The 24,363-nt window shown below is 69.3% G+C and overlaps 2 protein-coding genes across 2 annotated transcripts; both read right to left on the bottom strand.

Moving 5' to 3' along the window:
* On the bottom strand, positions 1–8,321 carry CTDSP1 (CTD small phosphatase 1). The gene is made up of 7 exons (XM_068948918.1): positions 8,015–8,321; positions 4,626–4,774; positions 4,238–4,339; positions 3,821–3,877; positions 3,066–3,158; positions 2,494–2,679; positions 1–2,067 (listed from the first exon to the last, which is right to left on the bottom strand). The coding sequence occupies exons 1-7, from the start codon at positions 8,079–8,081 to the stop codon at positions 1,939–1,941; spliced, it is 783 nt and encodes a 260-aa protein (XP_068805019.1). The 5' UTR covers positions 8,082–8,321; the 3' UTR covers positions 1–1,938.
* A 3,476-nt stretch (positions 8,322–11,797) lies between these two features.
* Positions 11,798–23,736, bottom strand: LOC104153727 (natural resistance-associated macrophage protein 1). Its single transcript, XM_068948919.1, is given in 22 exon segments — positions 11,798–12,481; positions 12,593–12,746; positions 13,258–13,331; positions 13,421–13,570; positions 13,910–14,029; positions 14,232–14,321; positions 14,559–14,717; positions 14,939–15,154; positions 15,157–15,305; positions 15,432–15,502; positions 15,747–15,853; positions 17,088–17,207; positions 17,605–17,727; positions 18,537–18,670; positions 21,068–21,193; positions 21,196–21,320; positions 21,508–21,632; positions 21,798–21,968; positions 22,194–22,280; positions 22,640–22,695; positions 22,977–23,177; positions 23,567–23,736. Coding segments are annotated over 22 exon segments (2,745 nt in total). The 5' UTR covers positions 23,643–23,736; the 3' UTR covers positions 11,798–12,370.
* Positions 23,737–24,363: the final 627 nt, after the last annotated feature.

A 24,363-nucleotide genomic window follows, 5' to 3' on the forward strand; every position in this document is an offset into this window, starting at 1 on the left:
TCCAAGGTGGTTTGACAGCTTTAATCACACAAAGGCACTTTGATCTGGTCCCCCAGCCCTTCCCATCCTCCCCCCCCCCCACCCCAACCCGGTGCCACATATCCACCGGGCACTATGATCACCGGGCCACCCCCTCCAAACGCTGCCCGGTGCCGGCTCCAAGACAGCCATGGGTGCCCCACTGGGTGCCCAGCACTGCTGCATGCTGGGGCTGTGCTCCTGGGTGCTGCAGCACCTGTGGGTGATCACAGGGCCCCGCATGGGCACTGGGCTTTGCTGGTGCCATTTGACTTGTCTAATAAAGTGCTGAGTTCAGCCCTCCTGGAGGGGCACAATCAGGCCCATGGCAGGAAAGGGTCCCTGGGGGCAGATGCTCCTCAAAGTCCCCTGCCATGGGGCAGGGTGACAAGGCAGGGGGCACGGGCAAGCCCTGGGGGACACCCAGCCTGCCCTGGGCACAGGTGGCCAGCTCAGCACCCAGCGTTTGGAGAAGGGCAGCACTCGCAGGAGCTGGACAGACAGCAACAGAGGGTTAAAAACCCCTCAGTTCCCCCCCAACACTGCCCTCCCTTTTCCCTGGCACAGCGGTAAAAAGGCACCTATGACTTTTTAGGAAACCGTTACTTTTTCCCCTAAAAATATAAAGAGAGATACTGTTTGTATCTAAAATGCACCTGGCTGAACTCAGCCCCCCACCCCAAAACCCCTCCCTGAGAGCCCCAGCCCCCTGAAGGCTGGGGGACATCCTGGCTAGGACTCAGCCCCATGGGGGTGAACCCTGGCTGCGGGAAGGGGGGCCAGGGCTGGTGTAAGGCTGGGCAGGGGGCACGCTAAGGCTTGTATTGAGGTGTCCCCCCTCCCGGGAGTTGCAGCCATTGGTGAAATTGCAAAGGGTTGGGGGCAGGGGTGCACAGCCCTCACAACAGGGCAGGGGACCCCCTCCATTAGGGACCAGGGGGGCTCCCATTAACACAGAGTTACTGGGAGCTGGGGGAGGCAGCCAGATCCCTCCCCCCACTGGAAACAAACTGAGGTTGGAGGGGGGATTTAAGAGCCCCTCTTGGCATAGCCCTTGCAGGACTGCGGGGTGGGTGGGGGGGCGGGCGTGGAGACGCAACACCCCAAGGCACGTGGAGGGGCATTTACAGCCAGAGGCTCAGCCCTGAGGCCAGGCTGTCTCACAAAACTCACCCCTGCAGGTAGGGACACCACAAGGCATGAGGAAGGGGTACAGACATCCCTCCCGCCCCGAGGTGATCAGCTGCACCAAGGGCAGAGTTAAGGGTATGGAGGTGGCCCCTATGCTCCAAGGCTAATGGGACCCCCTTTTCTTTTTGGGATGGAGTGGCAAGGGGTTGACTCTTCCTGTGGTATCCTGTGGATAGGGGCCAAGGGCTGCCAGCCCCCCCAGCAGGCAGAGCTCAGATGGGGGTCCATCCCCCTAAAAGGCAGTGGAAAGCAGCAGTTGCTGACCCCCTCTCCCCACTCTGGGGGACATGGAGGAGAAAAGGACCTGAGAACTGTTTTGGGGAGAGGGGACACAGGTTGGGGGGGGTGGACGGGACCTCCCCCCAGCAGGTCCCCAGCACAGCAAGGCAATGGGTCACCCATAGGCCACCCTTTTTGGAGGGGGGCACCCAAGCAGAGGGACACCCAGTTCCCATGGCAGGGGCACGGCCACCCCGTCTGCTCCCAATACCAGCAGGCGGGGGGGGGCCGGGGCTACCGCACCCAGCAGGCCCAGGGACAAGGGGGGACGCTCTGGGACCTCCCCAGTAAGGCACTCAGTTGCCACCACGGTGCCCTCCCAGCGCAGGAAAAACCGTCAGTGCCCGGTGGGCAGGAATCTGGCTCTGGTGTCCGGCTGGCACTGCCGTTGGCACGACGCCAAGCCCTGGGACAGCCCAGGGGCACGGGCAGGCGGGCGCCCAGGGGGCACTAGCTGTTAGTCCGGTGTTTCTTGAGCACTGTGTAAACGTCGTCCACTTTGCTGAGTCTCTCGAAGAAGGGCAGCAGGTCTAGCAGCTCTGTGTCTGCCATGTTATCGAACCACGAGGCCACGGGCACCTGCAGGTATGGGCAGGGCACTGGCTGAGGGGGACCCCTGTGCCCCTGGCAAGCCCCAGCCCCAGTCCCCATTGGTCCATGCCAGAGGTGGTGACATCTCGGTGCCTGTTTCTCTCCTCCAGTTGCTGCTGGGGGACACGGGGATCCAGCTACTGCCCTTGTGCCCACAGCCAGCCTGGACCCCCGGAGATGCCAGCTGTGGGGAAGGACCGCCCCCAACTGCAGAGTGAATGGAGACCCCTGTGCCGCCAGGGTGCGGGACATGCTTACCCCATATTCCCCTCTGGGCACACACTGGCCCTCGTGGGGCTGATAGCTCTGCCCTATATTCCCCCAGTGCCACCCCATAGCTCCCTGCACACCCAGCACCCCCAGTCCCACTCCCGCCACTGCTCCCCAGCTCGCCCCCCAGCGCAGGGCACATACGGCATTGTCAGGGTGGAAGATGTAGGAGGCGGGTGAGTTGTCCACGATGATGATCCGGCGCAGGTCGCGGCCCAAGCGGCTCAGGTCCTTCACGTAATTGCCCCGGTGGAAGACGCAGGATTCCCGGAAGAGCCGGGCCCGGAAAGCCCCCCATTTATCCAGCAGGTCGGCCACGGGGTCTGCATACTGGGGGCAGAGAGGGGGTCACTGGGGCACAGAGTATTCCCTAACCCTGTGTCACCGCTGCCCTCTGAGCTGCAGGGGAGCCAGTAGGACCTGGTGGGCGCAGCAGGACCTGGACACCTGAGTTCTGTCCCCAGCTCTCTGCAGATGCCAGCTTGCCCCATGCCTCAGTTTCCCCTTCAAGTGTTCAGACTATGCTTGGGAAGAGGTGGGCAAAGGCATCCAACAGCCAGCCATGCCTGCAGGTAGGCAGGGGACCACTGGTGCCCAGGGGTGGCAGAGAAGGGGAAAGGCAGTGCCCAGGGGCCAGTGGTGCCCAGGGGGGGCAGAGAAGGGGGACGGCAGTGCCCAGGGGCCGCCAACAGTGGTCGGGGCAGGTGGGCGCTCACCTTGGCCAGGCTGGCAGTGAAGAGCACGCACTCGAACAGCTCGCCCATGCGCTGCAGGAACTCATCCACGTGCGGCCGCTTTAGCACGTACACCTGGGGTGCAGAGGGGCAGGGGTGAGGGCAGCCCATCTGCGTGCAGCCCAGCTCTTACCCAGGCACATCCCTATACCCCACGAGAGCGCCTCATCCAGCACCCCCCATACCCACCCCCGGGGGACGCCCGTGCCCTCCAGCTGATGGGTGCCGTGCCCCTGACCCCAGCTGGCGCAGATGGCTCCCTGCCCCTGCCGCCATGGCTGGGAAGGGGGGCAGAGCACTGCCTGCCCTTCGCTGTGGGGGTGAGGGGGCAGGACCCAGAGGTGCCAGCCTAGGGGGTGGGCCGGAGGGACACCATGGCCCTGGTGGCCCATCTGGGGTGAAGCGTCCAGCAGGCTCCAGAACCAAGTAACCTAGAACAGGCTGACTGCCAAAACCACAGCCTATCCTGGATTACTTGAACCCGGCGCCAGCCACTGCAGGATGAGGACCCACCAGGTCTGTACCTCCTCCCTATGCTGGAAGGAGGGGTGGCCACCTCTGACCCCAAAGTGCCAGCCCTGGGCTCCCTGCCACCTTCAACATGGGCACCTGCCCCACTGTGCCACCTCCTGCCCTGCTGTCCCTGCCTCCCAAGCGCTGGGACAGCTCCTGGCACCCACAGGTGGGTGAGAGGGCGAGGAGCTGAGTCCCCTGCCCACTGGGCAAGTCCCCATTACCTGGTGCATGATGCCATCGATTTCCACGGGAATGATGAAGTCAGCGTTGTTCACCGGCTGCGGAGGGCACGGCAGGGTCAGTGCGAGGCGCATACCCCTGCCCAAACGCCGCCCACCCCCTGCCTCCTGCACACCCCATGCCAGCCCTGGAGCCTCCATCCTGCATCCTCCTTGGAGGTGCCCACCTGGCCTGGCCCGGGGACACCCTCATCCAAGCAGGGAAGGCAGCAGGGTTGTGCTGGACACGGCCTCACACTGGGCACACAGGGCTGGTCGCAGGTGCGTGAGGCACTGGGCACCAGTTTAGGGGACGCTTAAGCAGGCTGAGGCTGGAGCATGGGGCAGGAGGTGTGGGTTAGGGAGAGATGGGGCACTAGGGTGGGCAGGGTGGGGGGCAGCGCCCGGGGCATCTCCCACCTTGAAGGAGCTGTGCACCAGCGTCTCATCCAGGTCGATGACCACGCACAGCTTGCTGGTGTCCTGCGGCTTGATCTCAGGCAGGAGGTGTTTGACGGCAGCCTGCGGCAGAGACACAGACCTGGGGCTGGGGGCATGGCAAGGGACTCGCCCTCCCGTCCCATGCCCAGCCCAAGGGAGGAGAACAGACATGGGAGCAGGTCCCTTTTGTGCCCTGTACTCCCTTGCCTCACACAGGGGAAGCACTGAGGAAAGGCAGCTGCGGCTCAGGCACATCCCAGCACTGCACCCCAGAGCCAAACGCTTCACAGCCCACCTCGTGCACCCACAAGGGGTACAGGCACGTGAGGGGTGCACGGAGGGGCCTGGCGGGCGGGGGGGGGGGTACCTTGGGCACCGTGCCGTTCTCCTCCACCAGCAGCGGGGCGTTGTTGTTGACGGAGAAGGGCTCCGTGTCATCGTGGCACAAGCAGCAGAAGAGGGACTGGAGGATGCTGCGGCTCCGAGGCTTCTTGGTGGACGATGGGCTCTGGGCACCTGCAAGGCCGCAAGGGGGTTAGTGGGCAGGGGGCACCAGCAAGCTGCCAGGATGCCTGGCTCCCCCCAAGGGGTGGAGGGCAGAGGGGTGCTGGGCTGGTGTTCTGGGTGCAAATGAGGTGAATTTGGGCCATCGCTGGTTTATCTCCTCCCTGTTTCTCATCCCCGGCTCCTGCCCACCCCTGCTTGGCCCGGCAGGCACCCAAAGGTGGGTCCATCCTCAGAGCACCAGCTGATCCCACACAGCCGAGCAACGCACCTCTCTGCCAGTCCCCACAACCTGAGGGCGCCCAGAGGGTCTCCACGGGGCAGGACTGACCCCTTGTGTCCCTTGTCCACCTGCAGGGGCCAGCAGGAAGCACGGCAGGGCTGCACCACGGCTCGCCCTCATCTGCCACAGCACCCTGGGGTGCAAAGAGCTGGTCCCCCAGTTCTGGGTGGGCCCTGAGGGGGTTTACTGGGTGCAAGGCACAGCCAATAAGCATAGGAGGCACCAGAGTAGGGGGGCATAATCTCCCCTCCCTGGGTGCCTTATCAGCTCTGAGCACACGTCCGGCCGCCCTTCCTCCCCCGCCACGGCCCGCGCGGTGCCCTGCCAAGCCCTGACGCAGGGGCAGAGCCGGCACGCAGGGAAACACAAATATTAAGAGAGGGCTCGGGAGGGACCACACACAGCCCCTCACCCTAGGCATGCTCCCAGCCCTCGGCATCCCCGACCAGCACCCTCGAGTGACCCTGGGGTGCCCCTACCCCTTTGCACACGCCTGCCATCCTACATGTTGCCACGCTGCTGGAGACCCTTCAGTAACAGAGCGGGCACAGCCCAAAAGTCAGGCGTGTACCCACCCCAGGCACCTCATAGGGTGCGATGGGCACCCTGGCTTAACCCCGCGGGCACATGGCAGCGGTGCCAGCTCCAGTGCAGCGCAGTGGACTCAGGCCCCCAGGCATGGCTGGGGCTGAGGAACGGGCAGCAGTTCCTGCCGACAGCGCCCAGGGACATGCGCGTGGGCAAATCATTAACCTGGGCTGGCTCCCACCCCAGCTGTGGGCGCCGAGCTCCTGTCACCCACGCTGAGCACAGCTGATGGGGTGGGAGCCCCCAGCCCATCCCAGCAGGCACAAACACCTCTGTGCCACCCTGGTGCCGGCAGGAGACCCTAGGGCCCTCCGTATGTGTCACCCTACCAGTACAGCTGTAGGACCAGGGAATGTGTCCCCCCAGCAGGCAGCAGGTGAGGGAGCACCAAAGGCACCTTCTTCTTAACCTCTGGCCTCAGGGTGGTCGCAGGGATGTGGGGTGGGGGACAGTGGGGACACCCCTGTCCTGGGCACACCCGGACGCCTTGAATTCTCACCCCATCTAGCCCCAGTCTCACCTGGCCCTGGCCCAGCTCAGCACCCTGTTGATGGGGGATCACCCCCAGCCCTAGGGTGCCCCATGGCATGGGCGCTGCTCAGACCTGGCTGCAATTCCCTGGGGGCGGCCGTGTCCGGCCTCTCCGGGCAGGACCTGCCCCGACCCCCTTGCAGACACACACCGGCCCTTGCTGACCTCTGCCGTGTCCCCCCGCCACCTCCGCAGCCTGGCCCGGGCTGGGCTGGGCTCAGCGGTGCGGGGCAGCGCCGGGCACCGGCCGCCCGAGCCTGCGGGCAGCAGGGGGCTGGGCCTGGGCCTGGCGGGGGCTCGGGCAGCACCAGCCATTGGTGGGGAGCCTTGTGGGCGGGGCCTCGGCGTGGGGGGTGGAGCTTTCAGACCCTTCTTTCCCCCTCCCCATGCCATCAACCTGGCCCCCTCATTGGCTGACCAGAGTGCACCTAAGAGCCACAAGCCAATCAGAACGAACTTCTTCCCCTGGGCGCCATTCCCGGAGCCCCCATTGGCTGGACAGCAGGAGGCTGTTCAGCAGATCAAGGGGAAACTGAGGCACGGGGGCGGCCCCTGCCCCCAGGGCACTGGGGGGCCGGATCCTGCCCCCAGCCCGAAACCCCATCCTTGAGCTGTGAAGGGGGCCAGGAGCAGGCCCAGCCCCACTGCCTGGGGCGAGGGGCAGCCGGGAGCCGCAACGGCCCCCCAGCCTCGTCCCCCAGCAGCCCCCGCAGGACCCCGCAGCCCAGGCGTGGGGCGCCCCGTGGCGGGGCACTGGCGGCTGTGCCCGAGGCGCAGCAGGCTCGGCAGAGCCCAGGCGAACCCGTCTGGCAGGGAGCCCACGGGCAGGGGCAGGCGCGGCGGGGCGCCGTGGGGCAGGAGCTCCCCGCCGGGCATGGGCCCTGTTCCCACGCCTGCCCCACCTCTGCCAGCTCCCCAGACCCACGGGGAGCACCCAGCATCGCCCCCTCCCCAGGCAGCTAGGATGGGCACTGCTGCCCCCACAAGGCCCCTTTTCGGGGTGACGGAGCGGCGCAGGGGAAGGCGACGCAGTTGTCAGTCCCCTCTGCCTGCAGGGACGAGGTGCCCCGCTGTGCTCAGCCCCCCACCCCACCTCAGTTTCCCCGCTTGCCACCACGTCCCGCTCGGCTGCAGGAAACAGGGACATCGAGGGGGGACCCGCTCCCAAGCCCTGGCACCCCGGGTGGCCCGCAGCGCCGGGGGGCACACGGCCTCGCCGGTGCGGGGAGCCGCAGGTAACCCGGCCCGCCAGCTCTGCCCCCCGCGCCCGGCTCACCCCGCTGTGTCGGGACGCGCCCCGGGGGCGCCGTGGGAGCTGGCGGGCTGCGACCGCCTGCAGCTCATCACACCCTGCAGGAACAACCGTCCCCAGGCACCCGACACCCACCGCAGCCCCCCAGCAGCACCCACCCCCTCGCCAAGGTCCCCCGGGCGCCCCAAGGCGTACCCGGTGCCTCCCACCCGGACCCGCGGCGGCACCCCCTTCCCGGGGGCAGCTCGGGGGGGGGGGTATCCCCAAAACGGAGAGGGAGGGGGGAGGCAAAACTCCTAGCGGGGGGGAAGGGGGGGCCTGACTCGGGCCAACCCCCCGCAGCCTCCCCCCGCTCCGTGGGGTGCACCTGTGGGTGCCAGGGGCCACCCCAGCACCGGGGGGGGGGCTGCACCCCCGCCCCGCAGTGACAGATATCCGGGGGGGGGGTCAAGGGGGGGGCGGATCCCGGGCGGGGGGAAGGGGGGGGGGCGCAGTGATTTATTTTCAGATTTCACATTTTTGCCTTCCTCCCCCCCTCGCCTCGGTTCCCCAAAGGAAAAGTCAGCGGGGCCGGTGGGGGGGGGGGGGGGCGCGTTACCTTTCTCCTGCCGCGGGGCGGTCCCCTCCTCCCTGCTGACCTGGGTGACGATGCACTGGTGGTCCATGGGCCCGGGGGGGGAAGGAGCCCGCGCAGGGGGGCGAAACTCCCGCCGGCCCCCCCCCGGCTCGGCCCCCCCCCCCGAAGCGAGGTGGGGGGAGGTGGTGGGGGGGGGGAACGGGGAGGGGGGGGTAAGAGCGACCCGGGGCGGGCGGGGGGAGGGAGGGCGCGAGCGGAGCAGCGGCGCCGCGGAGGAAACTTTGTTACAACATGGAGTTTCCTCTGCACAATTTTTGCTACAAACATGGAACCCGGACGCGGTTTCAAGGAACCCCTTAAAAGGGCAACGCCAGCCCCCCCCGCCCCCCGCCCCCGCCCCGCCGAGGGGGGGGGGCCGCCGGCCCGGCGCGAGTGGCGGCCGCGGCGCGGAGGTGGGGGGGGGGGGGTCTCCGGGGGGGGTCCTCGCCGGGGAGACCCGCTCGGCGTGGGAGTGAAGGGGGCCCGGGTGCCTCCGGCTGTGGGGGGGCGGGCCCCCCAGAGCACCCGCAGGTGCCCCCGTGGGGTGCAGCAGGGCCCCCGGCGCGGGTGGGGGTGGGGGGGAGCCCCGCAGCTCCGGGTTTGGCTGCTGGGGAAGGGTTGGGGCTCTGGCGGCGGGGGGGGGGGGCAGCGACCCCCTTGCACGCTGGTGGCTCTAGGGGCGCAGGGGGTCCAAGCCCCCTGCCCCTGGCACCCGAGAGACGAGGCTCAGCTTGGGGCTGCGGGGGGGGGGGGTCCAGGCCCTGCCGTCCCCCATCGAGCCCCACACAGTGGGGGGGGGGGCGGCGCAGGGCGAAGCAGGAGGTGCCCGGCCCCAGGAGCCCCCCAGCGCTGGGGTCCCCCGGAGCAAAGACCTGCCACCCTGAGGCTCCAGGCACCGGCTTTGCCCCCCACCGCTGCGTTTGGGGGTCCCTCGTCCCTCACCCCCGGGAGGCCCGATGGGTGCTGAACGAATAACCGGCTGCTTTCTCCTTCTCGCCCACTTTCTCCCTCCCGTGATTCAGGGTGTACCCCCCACCCCAGCGCCACCCCCGGGGGCTGTTTACAGGTGTGGGGGGGGGCGGCGAGAGATGCCCCCGCTCGGAGGAGCCGTGGGGCCGCCCCTGGGCAGCTCCCAGCCGCTGGCCCTGGTCACCGCCGGCCTCTCCCTGCGGGAGCCGGGGCAGCTGCAGCCCCCGGCAGGGGGGCAGCGCCGCGGGGACACCCCAGCCGCCCCTGCCACCCTGACGGCAAAACCAGGCAGGCGGCGCCTGGTGCGTCCCTGTCCGAACACCCCGGTGTCAGCGCGCTCGGGGAGCCCGTCGGCCGGGGCCCCCGCTGGAGAGCCCGGGGCGGGCGGCAGCCATCGCGCGCGAGGCCCAGCCGGCGTGTGGGGCTCCGCTGGGCCCCTGAGCGGGGCGGCCGGGCGGCCGTGCCCGGCCCGGGATCGGCCACCCGGCTCAGCAGGGTGCCGCAGCCCGCCGGGCGGCCACCGCCGGCGGAGCCCAAGCCCCAGGGAGCCCCCTGGGTGGCCGGGCCGCCTCGGCCTCCCAGCTCCTCCACGCGCTGCCAGCCCCGCGCCCCCGTTTCCCTGCCGGGCGCGGAGCCCGCGCTGCCCTCCTGCCCAGCTGGAGGAAGAGGAAGAGCCGGTGCTTCCTCCCCTCTCTATTTTGGGCTGACCGACGCGGCTCCTTTTGCCCAGGTGGAGCTGCCGCGCCGGCAGGACACCCAACTCGCCCTCAGCGGGATAGCGGGGCTCGTCCCTGCTGCCGGCGGGCGCCAGAGGACACGCGTGGACGCCACCCGCGCTGCCCCCCGCGGGCCCCGTGCCCGGGATTTGTCGTGCCCGGGCTCCTCGGGGCAGGGGCAGCAGAGGGGGCAGAGCTGGCCCCGAGGATGCGCTGGGACCCGCTGCCGGTGGTCCCGGCCAGGCAGGACGTGGCATTTCTAGTGCTCCCTGCAGCCGTCTGTAAGCCCCAGCTCAGCCAGGCCCTGCCTGTCCTCTAATTAACGTAATTGGGAAGCCACGGAGGCCAGCAGCAGCCGCAGTGAGGGGTCCCCGTCCCCTCCGGGGAGCGCGCTGTCACCGCACAGGTCTTGGGGCATCTTCGCGGTTGCTTCTCTCACCCCCCAGCCTGGGGGGGGGGGGGTAGGGGGGCACCGGGCAGGTCTCCGCTTCCCACCGCCTGAGCCCTGCCAGCCCTCAGCCTGCCAGCAAGGGCTCCTGGCTCGGCAGCCCCTGTCCCCTGCTGTCCCCAGGCTGTGACAGCCCCTCTGGTCCCAGCAAGTCCCGCGCTGCTGGTCAGGCTACGAGCGGGCGGTGGGTGCTGCAGTCCGTGGGGCGGGGGGAGCCCCCGGGGGCACAGCCGCTGTCCCCCAGCCGTCCTGGGGCGCACGGCGGCCTGGTCGGCGCAGCCGGGTGCGCGGCAGGGCTGCGCCCCAGCACCCCTGCACCCGGGGTGGGGGGGGCGCCGCCAAGCCCCTCGGGCCTCCCAGTCCCGGGGAGCCCCCCCGCCCCCCCGCCTGCCCCCCAGGCTGGGGGGTGCGGGTTGCACTGGCCCCTCGGGGGCAACGGGCTCTGCTGGCTGCAGCCCCGGGGGGCCGGAGAGGGCCGCCCCCCTCCCCTCCCCTGGGGGGGTCTCCCCCTTTCGGTGGGCCCCACCGCTTTGGCTCCTCCTTCAAGCAGCCTCCGAGCAACCCGCGGCTGAGCCAACGGGGAGGCGGGGGGGGAGGACCCGCCCCACCCCGCGCCGGGCATCGCCCTTTTAAGGAAGGGGAAATTCTTCACATAAACAAGCGCGGAGCGGGGGGGGGGTCCCTCCCCCGGGGGGGGTCGGGGCTCGGGACCCCCATGTTCCCCCCCCCCCCGCAGGCTTGTTTGGGAAGGGAGATTTTGGGGGTGGGGGGGGTGCTGGGAGAGGGGGGAGCCTTGAAACAGCCAGGGAGCGTCTCGCAAGTGCGGGCGGCGGCGGGGGGCGAAGGGCGGTGGGACCCCCCCCCCGGGGGTGCGGGGCCGGGGGGCCACGGCCGCCGCCGGGGGGGCCGGGCGGCTCCGCACCCGCATCCGGCGGGGCCGGCGGCCCGGGGAGGCGGGAAACGGGGCATCCGGGGCGGGGAGCCCGCGGCGGCACCGGGGGGGGGGGGCGGGGGACGAGGGGGACTCCCCCCCGGCTCCCCGCTCAGCCCGGGGGCAGGGGAAGGCCTGGCACTGACCAGCCACCCCGGTCTGCCCCGTCCCCTCCATTCCCAGCCTCTGCCCCAGACCAGCGTCTCTGCCACCTCCCCATCAAACCCTCCCAAGGGAGGGGACGTCTGGGGACCACCATCCCCCCCCCCCCCCGCCACACTAGCAGAGACCGGTGCTTTCATTGCAGGAGTGGTCGCAGGCCGCCTCCGGCAGAGCCGCGGTTCGGCTAGCCGGGGTGTTCCCGCCGGCTGAGGCGAGTCCGACCAGCCGCTCGGGAGTAACGGCCTGGAAAACCCGCTCGCCCTGGCACCCGCCTCGCCCGCCGGCAGGAGCAGCGAGCACCCCGAGAGCTGGCGGGAGGCGACAGCTCGGGCTCCTCCGACGCACGCCGCTTCCTGGGCTGGTCGCTCTGCCGCCCGGCCCTGCGCCCGGAGACCCCCGGGCCAGGGGAGCAGCTCCCAGGGCGGGCAGTGCTGGTCCCGCTTGGGAAGCCCAAACCGGCCCCCGGGGATGGTGGGGGACGCGTCGGGCTCCCCTTCCCTCCCGAGGGGCCCCGGCCGCCAGCGAGGCTGAAGGCAGGCGACGCATAACTCCATTTATCAACTGGCTCCGGCAGCAGCGCAGGATCCTCCGCGGAGCCGTCCCCGGGCTGGGGGCCCTTCACTCTCCCCCCCAGGGTCCCAGACAGGGTGGCACAGGAGCCGGTTCCCCTCCCCGCAGGTCAGGACGGCTGCTCCGGAAGCAGGGCTTGCTGGGGGACCCAGGGTGTCCCCAGGGTGTCCCCAGGGTGCCCCGGGCATGTCCCTGGCACGCGAGTGGCTGATGAGCGGTCCCAGAGGCTGCTGGCTCCCAGCTCTAATGAAAACGGAGGGGTCTCTGGGGGCAGCTGATTTACTTAGGCCTCAGTGCCGAGGGTTGGGGGGCATCTTGCCCCGCTCCCCCCGGCTGCATGCGGCCTGGAGCAGCCCCCCTGAACTGGGGGGGAGACGTTCAAACCTGGGGGGAAGGTCTGCCGGGCTGTCAACCCCTTTCTTGCCGGGTGCATCTCTCCCCACAACATCGCCCTCAGCCTCGGGGTGATAGAGGTTCGGTGCCCAGTGCGGGGCAGCCGTGCCGGGTAGGGAGGGGGTGACAGTCATGGGGGACAGAGCCTGTCACTGTGGTCCTGCTGGGCTTGGTGAGTCGAGGGAGATGCCGAAGCTGAAGTTGCTGTGGTGGCCCCGGGCCAGGAACCGGGCTCCGTGCGCGATGCAGCACGTCCAGAGCTGTGAGGACAAGGAGGGTGGCTCAACAGGGCACCAGGGCCACCCATACCCTGTACCGCTGGGGGTCCTGTCCCCCCACCTGGCCACCCCTCACCACGGTCCCAGCCCTACCAGGTAGGCGATGAAAGCCACATAGGCGGCCAGCACCAGGCCCAGAGGGATGTAGTACCCCAGGCTCTGCAGCGTGGGTAGGAAGTCCACCACGAAGTAAATGTTGATGGCGCAGACCAGCCCTGTGATGAGGGTCATCAGCACCTTCCCCAGGCTGTGGGCACCAGAGAGGGCATCAGCACCGAGCAGAGCCCCCACCCCTCATGCCACCCTCCTCTGGCACCTGACCAGTGCCCCCAGCACATCGCCTGGGGGACCTGGGCCTGTAGGTGAGCAAGATCCCACACGGGACATCTCTGCGCTCGCCCTAGCCGTGCTGCGCCCATACCAGGGCTCTGGGCACAGTTTTGACCACAGACCACATGCATGGCCAGCAGTGTCAAAAGGATGCTGAGGACCCAGGGGTACCCATGGGCAATGCTGGGGGCCAAACGGGGCTCTGGGAAGAGGATGAAGAGGGCAGGGAAAGGGGTCTGTCCTCAGTAAGCCCGTACCCTGGCTGCCCAGGGTGTGCTGGAATCAGCGTTCCTCCCCAAAGTGCCCATGCCCGCGTTAGCTGCCCCCACAGCATGGTTTTGGGAGGAGGATGGGCCAAGAGGAGGGTGTCTCTAGTTGGAGCACCCTGCTCTGTCCCTCTTGTGCCCCCCCCGGCCCCCAGCACTCACGGGCCATTGGTGAAGTCGTTCATGAGCGGGCGCAGGCTGGTGAAGGTGAGGACGGGCAGGACGGCGAAGGGCAGCTGGAAGGAGAGTGGGGTGAGGGGGCACAGTCCCACCTGCGGCCACCGGGCTGGGGCACAGGGGCGGGCAGCGCCTGGACACCCCTTACCAGGATGCTCTGCAGCACGTTGAGCAGGTCGTTCATGCCTGTGAGGTGGCTGACGTCCTTGAAGGCGGCGATGAAGACGGTGGGCAGGATGGCGAAGGAGCGGGTGAAGAGCACCCGGGCGAAACGGGACCAACGGAGCTGCAGGAACCCCTGGGCAGCCGGGGGGAAACTAGGGTGACAGGGTCTGTCCCCCACATCGGGAACCCCCCCCTCCAGTTCCTACGGCATGGTACAGCCCCTGCGTGCTGGACCCCAGGGAGAACCTCCATGTCCTGCCCACACCAGGGCGCTCAGACCCTGGCGTCAGGAAGGACATGGGGACATCAACAGTGCTGCAGGTGCCCAGGCCTTGCTGAGCAGGCCGTTGCAGGGCTCTGGGGCCCCGCTAGATGTCAGCTCCTGCTCATTAAGCAGATGAATTTATTAATAAAATGCTCCGCAGGGCTCCAGAGGTAACGCGCGGGCATCGGGCATCACTCCATCTCTCACCTCCATGACGAACTGCCCCGCGTAGGTCCCGGTCATGGTGGAGCTCTGTCCCGCTGCCAGGATCCCCACAGCCCAAATGTACAGTGCCACGGCCCCGAAATAACAGCCCAGGATGACACCCTGTGTGGGGACACTCTGATGGCAGGGGGGCCCTGAAGCACCCCCCCAGGTGCTGGGATCCACCCCCAGCAGGGTAACTGTCCTCAGCCTTGGGCTGGGGGGTCACTGCGGGGTCTGGACATGGGCTTCCAGGGGGAATGCTACATCCCCAAAATGGACACCGACACTTGCTGGTCACCAGGCTCAGCCCAGTGCCACTCACCCCCTGGTAGATATCCACAGACACTGTCTGGTTGTTGGTGGGGAAGATGCCGGCGTACTGGCTGACGCTGCTGTTGACACACTTGCTGTGCTGCAAGACACAGCGAGCGCAGGCGAGGTGGCCGCGTGGCATCCCTCACGCACCCCCATCCCGTGGGGACAAGGACAACCACCCTCCTGGCATGGCCAAGGGGTGCTCACCCTGCCCTTCTCCACCCCCAGGCACAGCCACCACCTCCCCTGGGCGTCCCTGGGGTGCTGGACAAGCAGGGCGTCCCCAGAGAAGGTGGCTGTGGCCCTGGGGAGCCAGGCAGGGGTTGGCGCTCACCACATCCTCGTTTCGCTGGTGGTAGAAGGCCTCGCCAAAGACAGCCATGACGAAGAGGTTGATGAGGAAGGAGATGAAGAGGGCCAGGCAGGACTCGGTCAGAAAGTACATGTTGGCCTCCTGCACCTCCTCCTTCTTGGAGCGATCGATCACCCGGGTCTGGGCGCAGCGGGCAAGATAGTCACGGCAGACTCAGGTGGGCGGCCCCTTCTCCGAGCTCTGCAGCCCCCAGGCCACTGGCTTGGTACCCCACTGGGAAGCTGGTCCCCTCCGAGTCCAGCCCCATGAGCCCCTTGAGACACCCTGGGGTGCCGGTGCCAGCAGTGCCCGCGGCAGGGAGGGAGCGGGGACCCAGGTGGTGGCCCCTGCCCACCTCTCACCTTGACCAAGGAGGAGTGGAGGAAGATGTTGTGGGGCATGATGATGGCACCGACGATGCCCACGGCTTGCAGCAGCTCCTCTCGCCCACAGCCCGGGCAGTAGGGCAGGAAAATCCCCTTTAGCACCTCCTGCTGCGCTGGCTTCACCACCACATACTGGGGGCCAGCGGGAAGCGGCACCATGAGCGGGCTCTGGGCACTGACGTCCGCTCCGGAGGCTGGTGCCGGCAGGGGATGGCCTGGCAGTGCCGGTCCTGACCTGGCAGCACCGGCTGTCCCGAGCTCCCCCTTCCCTTTACCTCATAGCCGAAGGTCAGGGCCATGATGGTGATGAGGAGGCCAAAGAAAGCCTCCAGCTTGCGGAGCCCTGGAGGGGATGAGAGCCGGTGTGGGAGCGCGCAGGGGGCACGGGTGAGTCGAGAGCTCCTCGCTGCCCGGGCAAGTGGGTGCCCCCGGCACCACTCCTGCCCCTGTCCCTGCACCCAGCACTCACCGTACTTGTCCAGGAAGAGGAAGAAGAGGGTGTCCACGATGGTGATGAGGACCCCACCCCAGAGGGGGATGCTGCAGGATGGGGAGAGAGGCAGCATTAGCCACGTGGTGGCATAGGGCCATTGGAGTGGCAGGGGTTTGGGGGCTGCGTGCCCATCCCGTCCCCAAAAACAAATGGGGGGATGACTCTGCCACCCTTGGGCTACCCTGGGGGACAAGGGCAGGAGCCAGAGCTGGGTGATGCAGCAGCCCCTGAGAGGGCTGAGCACCCAACGCAGAGCCCGAGGCGGCCGCGCGCCGGAGCGGGGCTGGTTACCGGCCAGCCGAGAGCAGGCTGAAGGCGATGGCCGTCCCGATCACCTCCTGCATGTCCGAGCCGATGATGGCTATTTCGATCATGAGCCAGAGCAGCACCCGGGGCACCTGGAGAGGACGGAGCCAGGGCACAGCAGGGTCCCTGTGCCTGCAGAGGGACCTGTCCCTGCACCGGGCCAGCGGGCAGAGCCCAGACCCAGCTCGCCAGGGCTGCCCCGGGCTCGGGACAGCCGTGCGTGTGCATGGGAGGGCTGGGAGTCTGGGGTCTGTGCTCGGTGTGGGGTGGGGGTGGAGGGATTTGGAAATCTGGACTTTGGGGCGGGGGGATCCCTTTGTGGCACCCAGACCTTTGGCCCCACTCCTCAGGCTGCTGCAGGCCGGTCCAGAGCAGACCGGGACCCCAGGGGACCCAGGAGTCCGGGCTCCGGCCTCTCTCTCCAAGACAATCTCACGGTGCAGAACGGATCCTGCAATCCCAGTTCCCACATCCCCCCATATCCCTGCCCCATTGCGGCCAAGGACAGAAGCCACATGTCCGGGTCTGACACTGCCAGGGGGGACAGGGCAGAGGGATGGGTGGGGGACGCGCTCAGCCCTCCAAGTGGGACTAGTCTTCCTGCCAACATCTCATCGCTCTCCCCCGCCATCCACACCCCCCAGTCGCGTCCTGCCGCCGACACGGCCCCCAGCTCTGGCCAGGGCCCTCCCCTCCTTTTGCAACATGATCCTGGCCCCGGCATCCCCTCCCGCTCCCCACGCCGACAGGACGCGTGGAGGCTCGCCCCGCGTCGCAGCTCTGCGTCTGTCCACCGCAACGCTGCCAGGACGCCTGGGTCCACCCCGGCCGCCTGACAGCCCAGAGCCCTGCGGACTCTCTGCTTTCGTGAGGTGGTGGGGAGTAGCGGGGGGCCGGGGCTGATGGGCAGAATGGGGACGTGGGGCTGCAGGGTGGGACCTGGCAGGGGCCATCCGTCGCCAGGAGGAGGGAGGGAGCCGCTTGGGGTGGGCAGGATCCAACCTGCCGCGGCTTCTGACGCTCGGTCATGCTCAAGATGTGTCCCCAGACTGGCCTGGGGCAGGGACGCGGCTGCTCCCCCACTCTGGGACCCCCCTGACTTGAAGCACCCTCCCATACTGGGGAGGGAGGATGAGTGGGTCTGAGCTGGGGGGCACCGGGGCTTGGGGGCATTTGGGGAGAGCCTGGGAGAGGAGGGGCTCTCACAGCATCTTCCTACCTCTCTGCAGCCCCCAAAGAGCCTTGCCCCTCATATCCTGCCAGGATCCCCCCAGACCCTCTGAGTCGTCCCCCCCACCAGCTCCCCGTGCCCTCCCCACTGCTCACCTTCGGGTAATAGAGGTAGCAAATCTCGCCCAGGTCCTTCCCCGTCACGACGCCCAGCCGGATGGCCAGGCGCTGGCACAGCAGGCCCAGGACGGTGGCCCACAGCAGCACCCACAGCAGCTGGTGGGCCGGAGGAAGTCGACGGGGGTTGAGGACTGAGCAGGATCTGGCCACCGTGGCCCCCAGCAGGGTTACAAACCAGCCCTCCCTGACCTCCCGGGGCTGGGGTCTGCCCGGGTGAATGGGGAAGGGACTCTGCCCACCTGCAGGAGCCCAGATGGGGTGGAGATGGTCCCCGGCCCTGGCGTGGGGCAGAGCTCCTCGGGGTAGCCCTCCTGCCCCCCGGATGCCATCCCCCCACGCCGAAGGGCCGACCCTGACCTTCCCACATGTCCTGCACCCCGGGCTAGGGAAAGGCCAGCTTGGCATCCGGCTCGGGCGGCAGTTGGAGCAGGAGGCGTTACAAAACCCTTGGCTGCTTCCTGCCCCGTGGGGCCGCCGGGGCCCTAGGGCTCACCTTGAACCCGGCCACGGCCCCACACTGCAGGTCCGACTCCACGTTGCCCGGGTCCAGGTACGCGATGCTCATGAGGAAGCCGGGACCGGTGAATGCCCAGAGCTTCCTAAAGCTGAAACCGGGCTGGGACGAGGCAGCAGGTCAGAGCACGACACGGGGGAAATCCCTGCTCTGGCTGCTCCCGTCCAAAACCAGCATCTCCCAGTTCAGCTCCCTGGTTACCCCCCGCTCTGTGCTGGGACGATCCTGGGGCCGTTTCTCCCCCCTGCTTTGGGGCTCTGACCCTGCAGGGAGGGAACCGCTGATCCCCAGCTCCTCCTCGTCGGCGCCGGGGGGCACCGAGACCCTGCGCCAGCCCAGAGTCCCGTTGGACCCGTATTTGCCGCAGCCTAGAAGGAGGTACAGTGCTCCTTGGGAGGGTTCCCGGGGCCACCGCACGCTGTCAACGGCGCCCCGTGGCCTTGCGTAACCCCGCTCCCCAGCCCTGCTTTCACAAGCCCTCCTGGCAGGGGAAGCCCCATCCCTTCCTCTTCTCCCTTCCGCCCGCGGGGAACGGCCGATGCCCGCTCGCGGGACAACGCCAACTGGCGGGAACCTGGCCGGGCTGGCCACCTCCGGGCTACACGTGGCCTAGGATGGGGAGCCCAGGTGGCGAGCGAGCTGCTGGGCGGCCCCTGGGGATGGGCATCACCTCGCCCCCCCCCTTGCCTCAGTTTCCCCATCTGGAAAACCGCAAGTGCTGGAAAAGCTCAGCCTGGCGGTGCGGTGGCACAGCCCCGCGCTGCTGTTTGCCTGTCTGATCCTGCTGCCGGGCTGGTCCGTGAAGCCCGGCGTCCTGGGTGCGTCGTGCTCCCCACCCCAAACTCCACAGCCCCTTGCGGTACCGTCCCCCGGCGTCGCTGCCCGCGCTCGGGAGGTGGGGCACCACCTACCCCGCTGCCTTTGGGGATGCTGATGAGTTCGTTCAGGTAGGTCTGATCCTGGTTGCCGGGGCGCTGCGGGGGGACGGGGCAGCCCTTGGTGCCGTAAGGCTGGTTTTGGCCCCGATTCAGAGAGCCGATGACGCCTGGGAGGTGAGGAAGAGGAGGAAGGGATGTGGCAGCCCTCTGGGGGATGAGGACGCCGGCAGGCCACTCTCAGGGGGAGCGCCCTGGTCCCGGCTGGGCTCTGCAGACGGTTCCCAGCTTCGCCCCCAACCCGCCTGCCCTTGCTGCAGCCGAGCCCCAGCCCCCCAGCAAGGGGGGCTCAGCCCAAAGGGGGTTGGACCCGTTTCTCTGGGGGGGGGGGGAGGGAAGGGGGCTGGCTATCCTTGGGGCTGTCGGTGGGTATCCACAAGGGCTACATGCCACTTGCAGCTTGGGAGCTCCTAAAAAGCCCTGACCCCAACGCCGTCTTCACCAGCCTGAGAGCTCAGAGGCGTTCCTGGGCAAGAGGGACAGGATGGTGCGGGCTGCCGGTGCGGGGGGGCCACAGTGCACGTACTGCCTGTCCCCAGTCCCGCCAGCCCGTCCTGGCACTGTGCGGTGCATCGCTGCTGGGCTCGGGGGAAGTGAGGGGTAACGAACTGCAAGGCTCGCTCCGGGGGACCCAGGGGTCGGGGAGATGGGGAGGGCACAGGACACAGCTCGGGGGTCCTGGGGAGCCTGTCCCCGAGGGGAGGGAACCCAGGTGTCCGGAGGAAACGGCGTGGGGTTGGGGGGGAGGACCCAGGAGTCCCTGACAGGCTGGGGTGGGGGGGAGCAGAGCCAGGAGAGGGGGAGCGGATGGGGAGGACCCAGCCGGGGCGAGAGCCCAGGAGTCCGAGGGAGGAGGGGGGGCAGGAGGCGCTGGGGAACCCAGGCGACCTGGGGCTCACCTGGCTCCAGCGATGCCATGGTTGGGCCTGATCCGGATGTGGTGCTAGGGCTGCCCAACCCCGACACTGGGCTCAGCACCTGCTGTCCTGCTCTTAAAGGCCCCCCTGACCCCCTCCCCCCGGAGGAGGAGGAGGAGGAGGAGGAGGAAGTGCTCCTTCCCCACCCAACGAGCTGGGTTGGGAGCAAGGGCTGCCCTGAGGGGGGTTGGGTGCCATGAATGTGTGCAGTCTCAGCCCCCAGTCCCCCCCACCCTGTGCAGGGAGACGGGCACCCCAGCACCTCCCCGGAGGTGCGTACGTCCCTCTTTGCTGCGCGTACACGTGTGCGAACACAAGGGCACCGGTCCCGCCGTGGCTAACCCGGAGTGTGCCCAGGGGTGCAGGAGTGTGCCCGCATGTGACCAGCTCCTATCACATGCCAGAGGCTCTGCTCCTTGGATAGGGCATGCGGGGGGGGGGGGGGGGGGGACAGGGGACAGCGGATGGTGTCCCCATGGCTGCAAGTCCCTGATGGGGAGGCCCTGCAGCAGTAGGGAAAAGGCCACAGGAGCAGGAGCAAGGAGGAAGCAGGAGTGCGTTGCACAAGCGTGGGAGCAGGTCAAAATGCACGCTCAGCTGGGAGGGGGCACCCCGCCGGCCGGCTCTGGGGCACAGCTTGACCCCGGTGCTCGCCGGGCGGACCCTGGTCCCGAAGGAGGGGCGCTTAGCGTTGCTCCGAATCAGGCTGCACCCGCAGAAGTGGGACAGCCTACCGCAGCCCCATGTAGGTCCCCAGCACCCTCGTGGAGGCGGGCACACCCGGCTGCACCCATGGGTGCCTGGGTTGTGCCCAGCTGCTTCTGCCGGGCACCCCGCTGCCAGCTGCACCATGTCCCACGGAGAGGTGGGCAGGGGGGCTCTGTCCCTGGGGACGCAGGGGATGGTGGCAGGGTGGGGGGACGGAGCACGGGCCCGGCTGGGAGCCCGGGGCATGCCTTCCCCAAGCGAGGGCTCAGCCAACGCCTGCGTCTGCTCCCCGGATGGGCACGGGGGGCTACTGCCCACCGCAGCCCCCCCACCCCTCCCTGCCCTCCGTTCCCCAAAAGCAGACGAGGCCGGCACGTGCCAACCGCCTGCAGCTTTATTTCCCGAGAGCGGGGACGCCGCAAGGGTCGGTGGTGCGGAAGGGGCTGGCTGCGCCGGAGGCGGCGAAGCGGGGGCCGGGGGGCCGCTGGCGGGCGAAGGGGGCGAAGAAGTCGGCGGCGAAGGCGACGGGGTCGGCGGGCCGCCGGAGCAGCAGGGCCTGCAGGAAGTCGGCCAGCAGCGCGCCGAGCTCGGGGTGCCGCCGCACGAAGGTGGCGTGGGACGTCTGCAGCTCCTCCTGCGGCGCGCGCGGGGCAGGGTGGGCACTGCCGCCGGCCTGCCCTGTCCCCCCACCCCGGCACCTCTGTGCTCAGCGGGGGGTGGGGGGGCAGGCAGGACACCTGGGTCCTTTCCTGGACTTGCTGAGGTGGGGGAGGTGCCAGCCCCCCTGCCCCTGAGGGGCACCTGGGGAGGCCACGCTGGGCACAGCCCCGAGCCCACCCGTCCCCTGCACCCCCACACGTGTCCCCCCCCCCCCAAACGCACCTTCCTGTCCAAGAAGCAGGAGTAGAGCTGGGCGTCCTCTTCCCAGGCCAGGGGCTGTTTTGGGAAGAGGGGCTGGGGCTCGACCTCATCTGGGGGCAGAAAGGCAAGGCAGGGTGCCCCTGCTCAGCTGGGGGCACAGGGGCAGGCACCTCCCCCCCCCCACTGCTGCCCCATACCTGTCTCAATGAGGACAGGCATATGCTGGAGGAGCACCACCACCGGGCAGCCCACTTGCACCCGCCGGGCCAAGTGTCTGCAGAGGAGGAGCGAGATAGTGACCCCCCTCCTGGTGCCCCCGCTGGTGCCAGCGCTGTGACACCCCCAGGCTAGCAGGGCAGGGGGTTTCCTCCCATCCCATCCCCCCAGGGCAGGCTACCCGCCAATGCACAGCCCTGCAGCACCACCCCCCCCCCCCCCCCAAATCATCCCCGTCCCCGTACCCGTCCCGGAGGAAGCTGACATGCCAGGCCGTGGGGACGCCCACGCTGGGGTGCACGGCCCGCTCGATCACAAACACCTCTGCCTCCTCCGAGCCCACCGGCTGCTGCTGGACGCCCAGGGCGCGCTGCAGGGGACAAGTTCGGCTCACCCCTTCCTCTGGGCGCCGCTCGGCCCCAGCTCCCCCTGCACTGCGATCTGCACCCCATTCCCCCACCTCTCCCCCCGCCAGATCCCGCTGACCCGGCCCCGACCCCCACCGCCCCCCAAGGCCCCGCGGCCGGCGGCTCACGTAGCTGGAGATGCAGAGGTGGCCCTCGCCGTCGAAGGTGGGGAAGGCGAGGCAGGGGGGCACTGCGCGCCGGCGCGCCAGCACCCGCAGCACCAGCAGGCTGGCACCCTCTGCCAGCAGCCCCCGCAGCGTGGCCAGGCTGTGGCAGAAGCGCTCCGACAGCGTCTCCGCCTGCGCAGGGACACGGCACCGTACCAGCCCCAACCCCGCACCCTCTCTTGCCCTGGCACCCCCAGGGCACGAACCCCCCCCCCCCCCGAGCCTGGGGAGAAGGATGGGTACCCCTGGGTGGGACAGGGTGCTGGAGCCTGGCACCCTCATCCCAGGGTGCCACCCCCGGCCCTGTTGGCTTCCAGCCTGGGGGGATAAAGCGATGAGACACCCCCCAAACCTCACCTGTCCTTCCTGGAGGGTCTTGCTGATGACCAGCTCCTCTCCGTGCCTCACCATGTGGGTCCTTCTCTCTATAGGGTGTGCTCTGAGCTGGGGGAGGAGGGGATGGTACCGGGGGGGGAGGACAGAGCCGGGGCACCCCCACTCTGAGGTTACATCCCCCCGTCACGTCAACATCCCTTTCAATCTGGGATGGGAGGGGGGAAAGAGAGGATTCCCCCCCACCCAGCACCATCCTTGTCCTGCTCTGGTAGCCTCCATGGTACCACGGCCAGGTGCATTGTGGGAAACTCCCCATCCCAAGGGCTGCCTGGGGTGGCCTGGCGGGAGGGCTGGGGCCAGGGGGACGGCGGGCTGCCCACAGTGCCCCAGACCCTGTCCTCACACAGGACACAGGATGCGACGGGGAGGCAAACAGGACATCCCGCCGGCACGGCCAAGCCGCTTACCTCCACGCGCTCATGCAGCTCCTGCTCCAGGGTCTCCATCCGCGTGGACACATACGCTGGGAGGGCAGAGCCACGGTTAGCCCGTGACCCCCTCCCCTGGCCCAGATTGCTGGGGGGGGGGGGTTACACAGCCACAGTTTCCCCCGGGGGAGAATTTCTGCTCCCCGCCATGCACGCTGCTGGTGCAGATGCTGCGCGGCACACAGGGATGCTGCCACGGAGGCGGCCACAGCTCTGGGGGATGCACGTTTGCCCAGCGACGGGGGGTGGGGGCGGGGGGCAGAGCAGCAGCACCCCGACGGCCCACCGCCACGTTTCGGGCTTCGACCCTTCTCACCTTCGAGGGCGGTGGTGCACGGCACGCCGTCCACCACGCTGCGGCAGCCCGCTCGCACCAGCAGGCAGCTCTGCTCCAGCTCGCCCTCCGGCGCGTACGCAGCCCGGCTCGCCGCCACCCAAAACTCGCCTGCCGCCTGGCCGCCCGCCGCCACCACCGCCAGCCTCTCCGCAAACAGGCACGGCTCCAGCTCCTCCGGCCCTGCCCGGCGAGGCGGCCAGTGCTGCCCGGGGCACCCCGACGGGGCCGGGGGGCACCCGCCGCCCCCCCGCAGCTCCGCGGGTGCTCCCTGCCTCAGTTTACCCCAGTACAGCGGGCAAACACGGAGACTGTATCCACCCGGCTCAAACCCCAACCCAGAGGAGACCTGGCCCCCCTCCAACCTCCCCCGGGGGGTCCCACGGACGCGGAGCCCCCCCAGCCGCCGCTGTGGGGCACGTGCAGCGTGGCACCCTCCCCACACCCCCCGGGCGTCCCAATGTGGGGCATGATGCCGCCACGGCCGCACAGGGGGCAGAAGGCCCCGGGAGGGCATGAAGCGGTGGGGGCGACGGGGGAGCTGTGCCCCCGGCGGGCTGCCCGGGACGCACCGATGAGGCTCAGGAACTGGGCAGCTCCCTCCGCGCAGGCCAGGACCGCCGGCTGCGACGCGTGGAGCCCCTCCATGGCTCGCCTGGGGGGCCGCCTGCCGTCACCCCCCCGGCGAGGGGGCCACCAGACCACCCCAGGGGCAGAGCGCCGACCGGCACCTGGAGGGGGACCGGCACCCCGCAAGTGCCCAGCTATGCAACTTGGGGGGGGGGGGGAGGGGGCAGACCCCCCCCAGGTCGGCCCCCCCTCCAGCCCCCCACCGTGCACCCAGCACAAGGCGCAGCAGCCCCCCAACACCCCCCTCATCCCTCCGCCCCCCGCCAGCCCCCAGCCCTGCCCCCCCAGCACCCCCTGCACCTCCCGCAGCCCCCGCGGAGCCTGGACCGACCCCCCGGCCCCCTCCAGCCCCCCCGCCCCGCTCTCACCCCGCCGCCGCCGCCGCCGCGCATCCTATGGTCTCCACGGCAACGGCCCGGCCCCGCCTCTTAAAGGGGCCGCGACCCCGCAGCGCCCGGGGTGGGGGGGGGTGCAGGAACCTCCGCTTTCGGGGTGGGGGCGACGGGCACGGAGCGGGCACGCACGGAGGGGTCTCAACCCCTCCCCATCAGCTTCGTGCCTCAGTTTCCCCACGTCCCTGGCCCAGCAGAGGGCAGGCACTGCTGGGGGTGGGGGGGCTCAGAGGGCCCCCCCCCCCAGCCCCCTAAATGCTGCCATCGTGTTGCATCCTCCCGGCTGGTCGCAGGCTGCGCGCCCCCCACCGTTGCCCCACAGGGCCCACCGGGACTGAGGGGGCCAA

Source organism: Struthio camelus, chromosome 6 (genome assembly GCF_040807025.1).
Source record: "Struthio camelus isolate bStrCam1 chromosome 6, bStrCam1.hap1, whole genome shotgun sequence".
Taxonomy (NCBI): Eukaryota; Metazoa; Chordata; class Aves; order Struthioniformes; family Struthionidae; genus Struthio; species Struthio camelus.

Excerpts from the sequence above, each read along its gene's own strand:
- CTDSP1 (XM_068948918.1), bottom strand. The coding sequence starts at position 8,081 with ATGGACCACCAGTGCATCGTCACCCAGGTCAGCAGGGAGGAGGGGACC. Across the intron at positions 4,775-8,014 it reads CGCCCCGCGGCAGGAGAAAG|GTGCCCAGAGCCCATCGTCC; the intron begins GTAACGCGCCCC and ends GCGGCCTTGCAG. Across the intron at positions 3,159-3,820 it reads TCGATGGCATCATGCACCAG|GTGTACGTGCTAAAGCGGCC; the intron begins GTAATGGGGACT and ends TCTGCACCCCAG.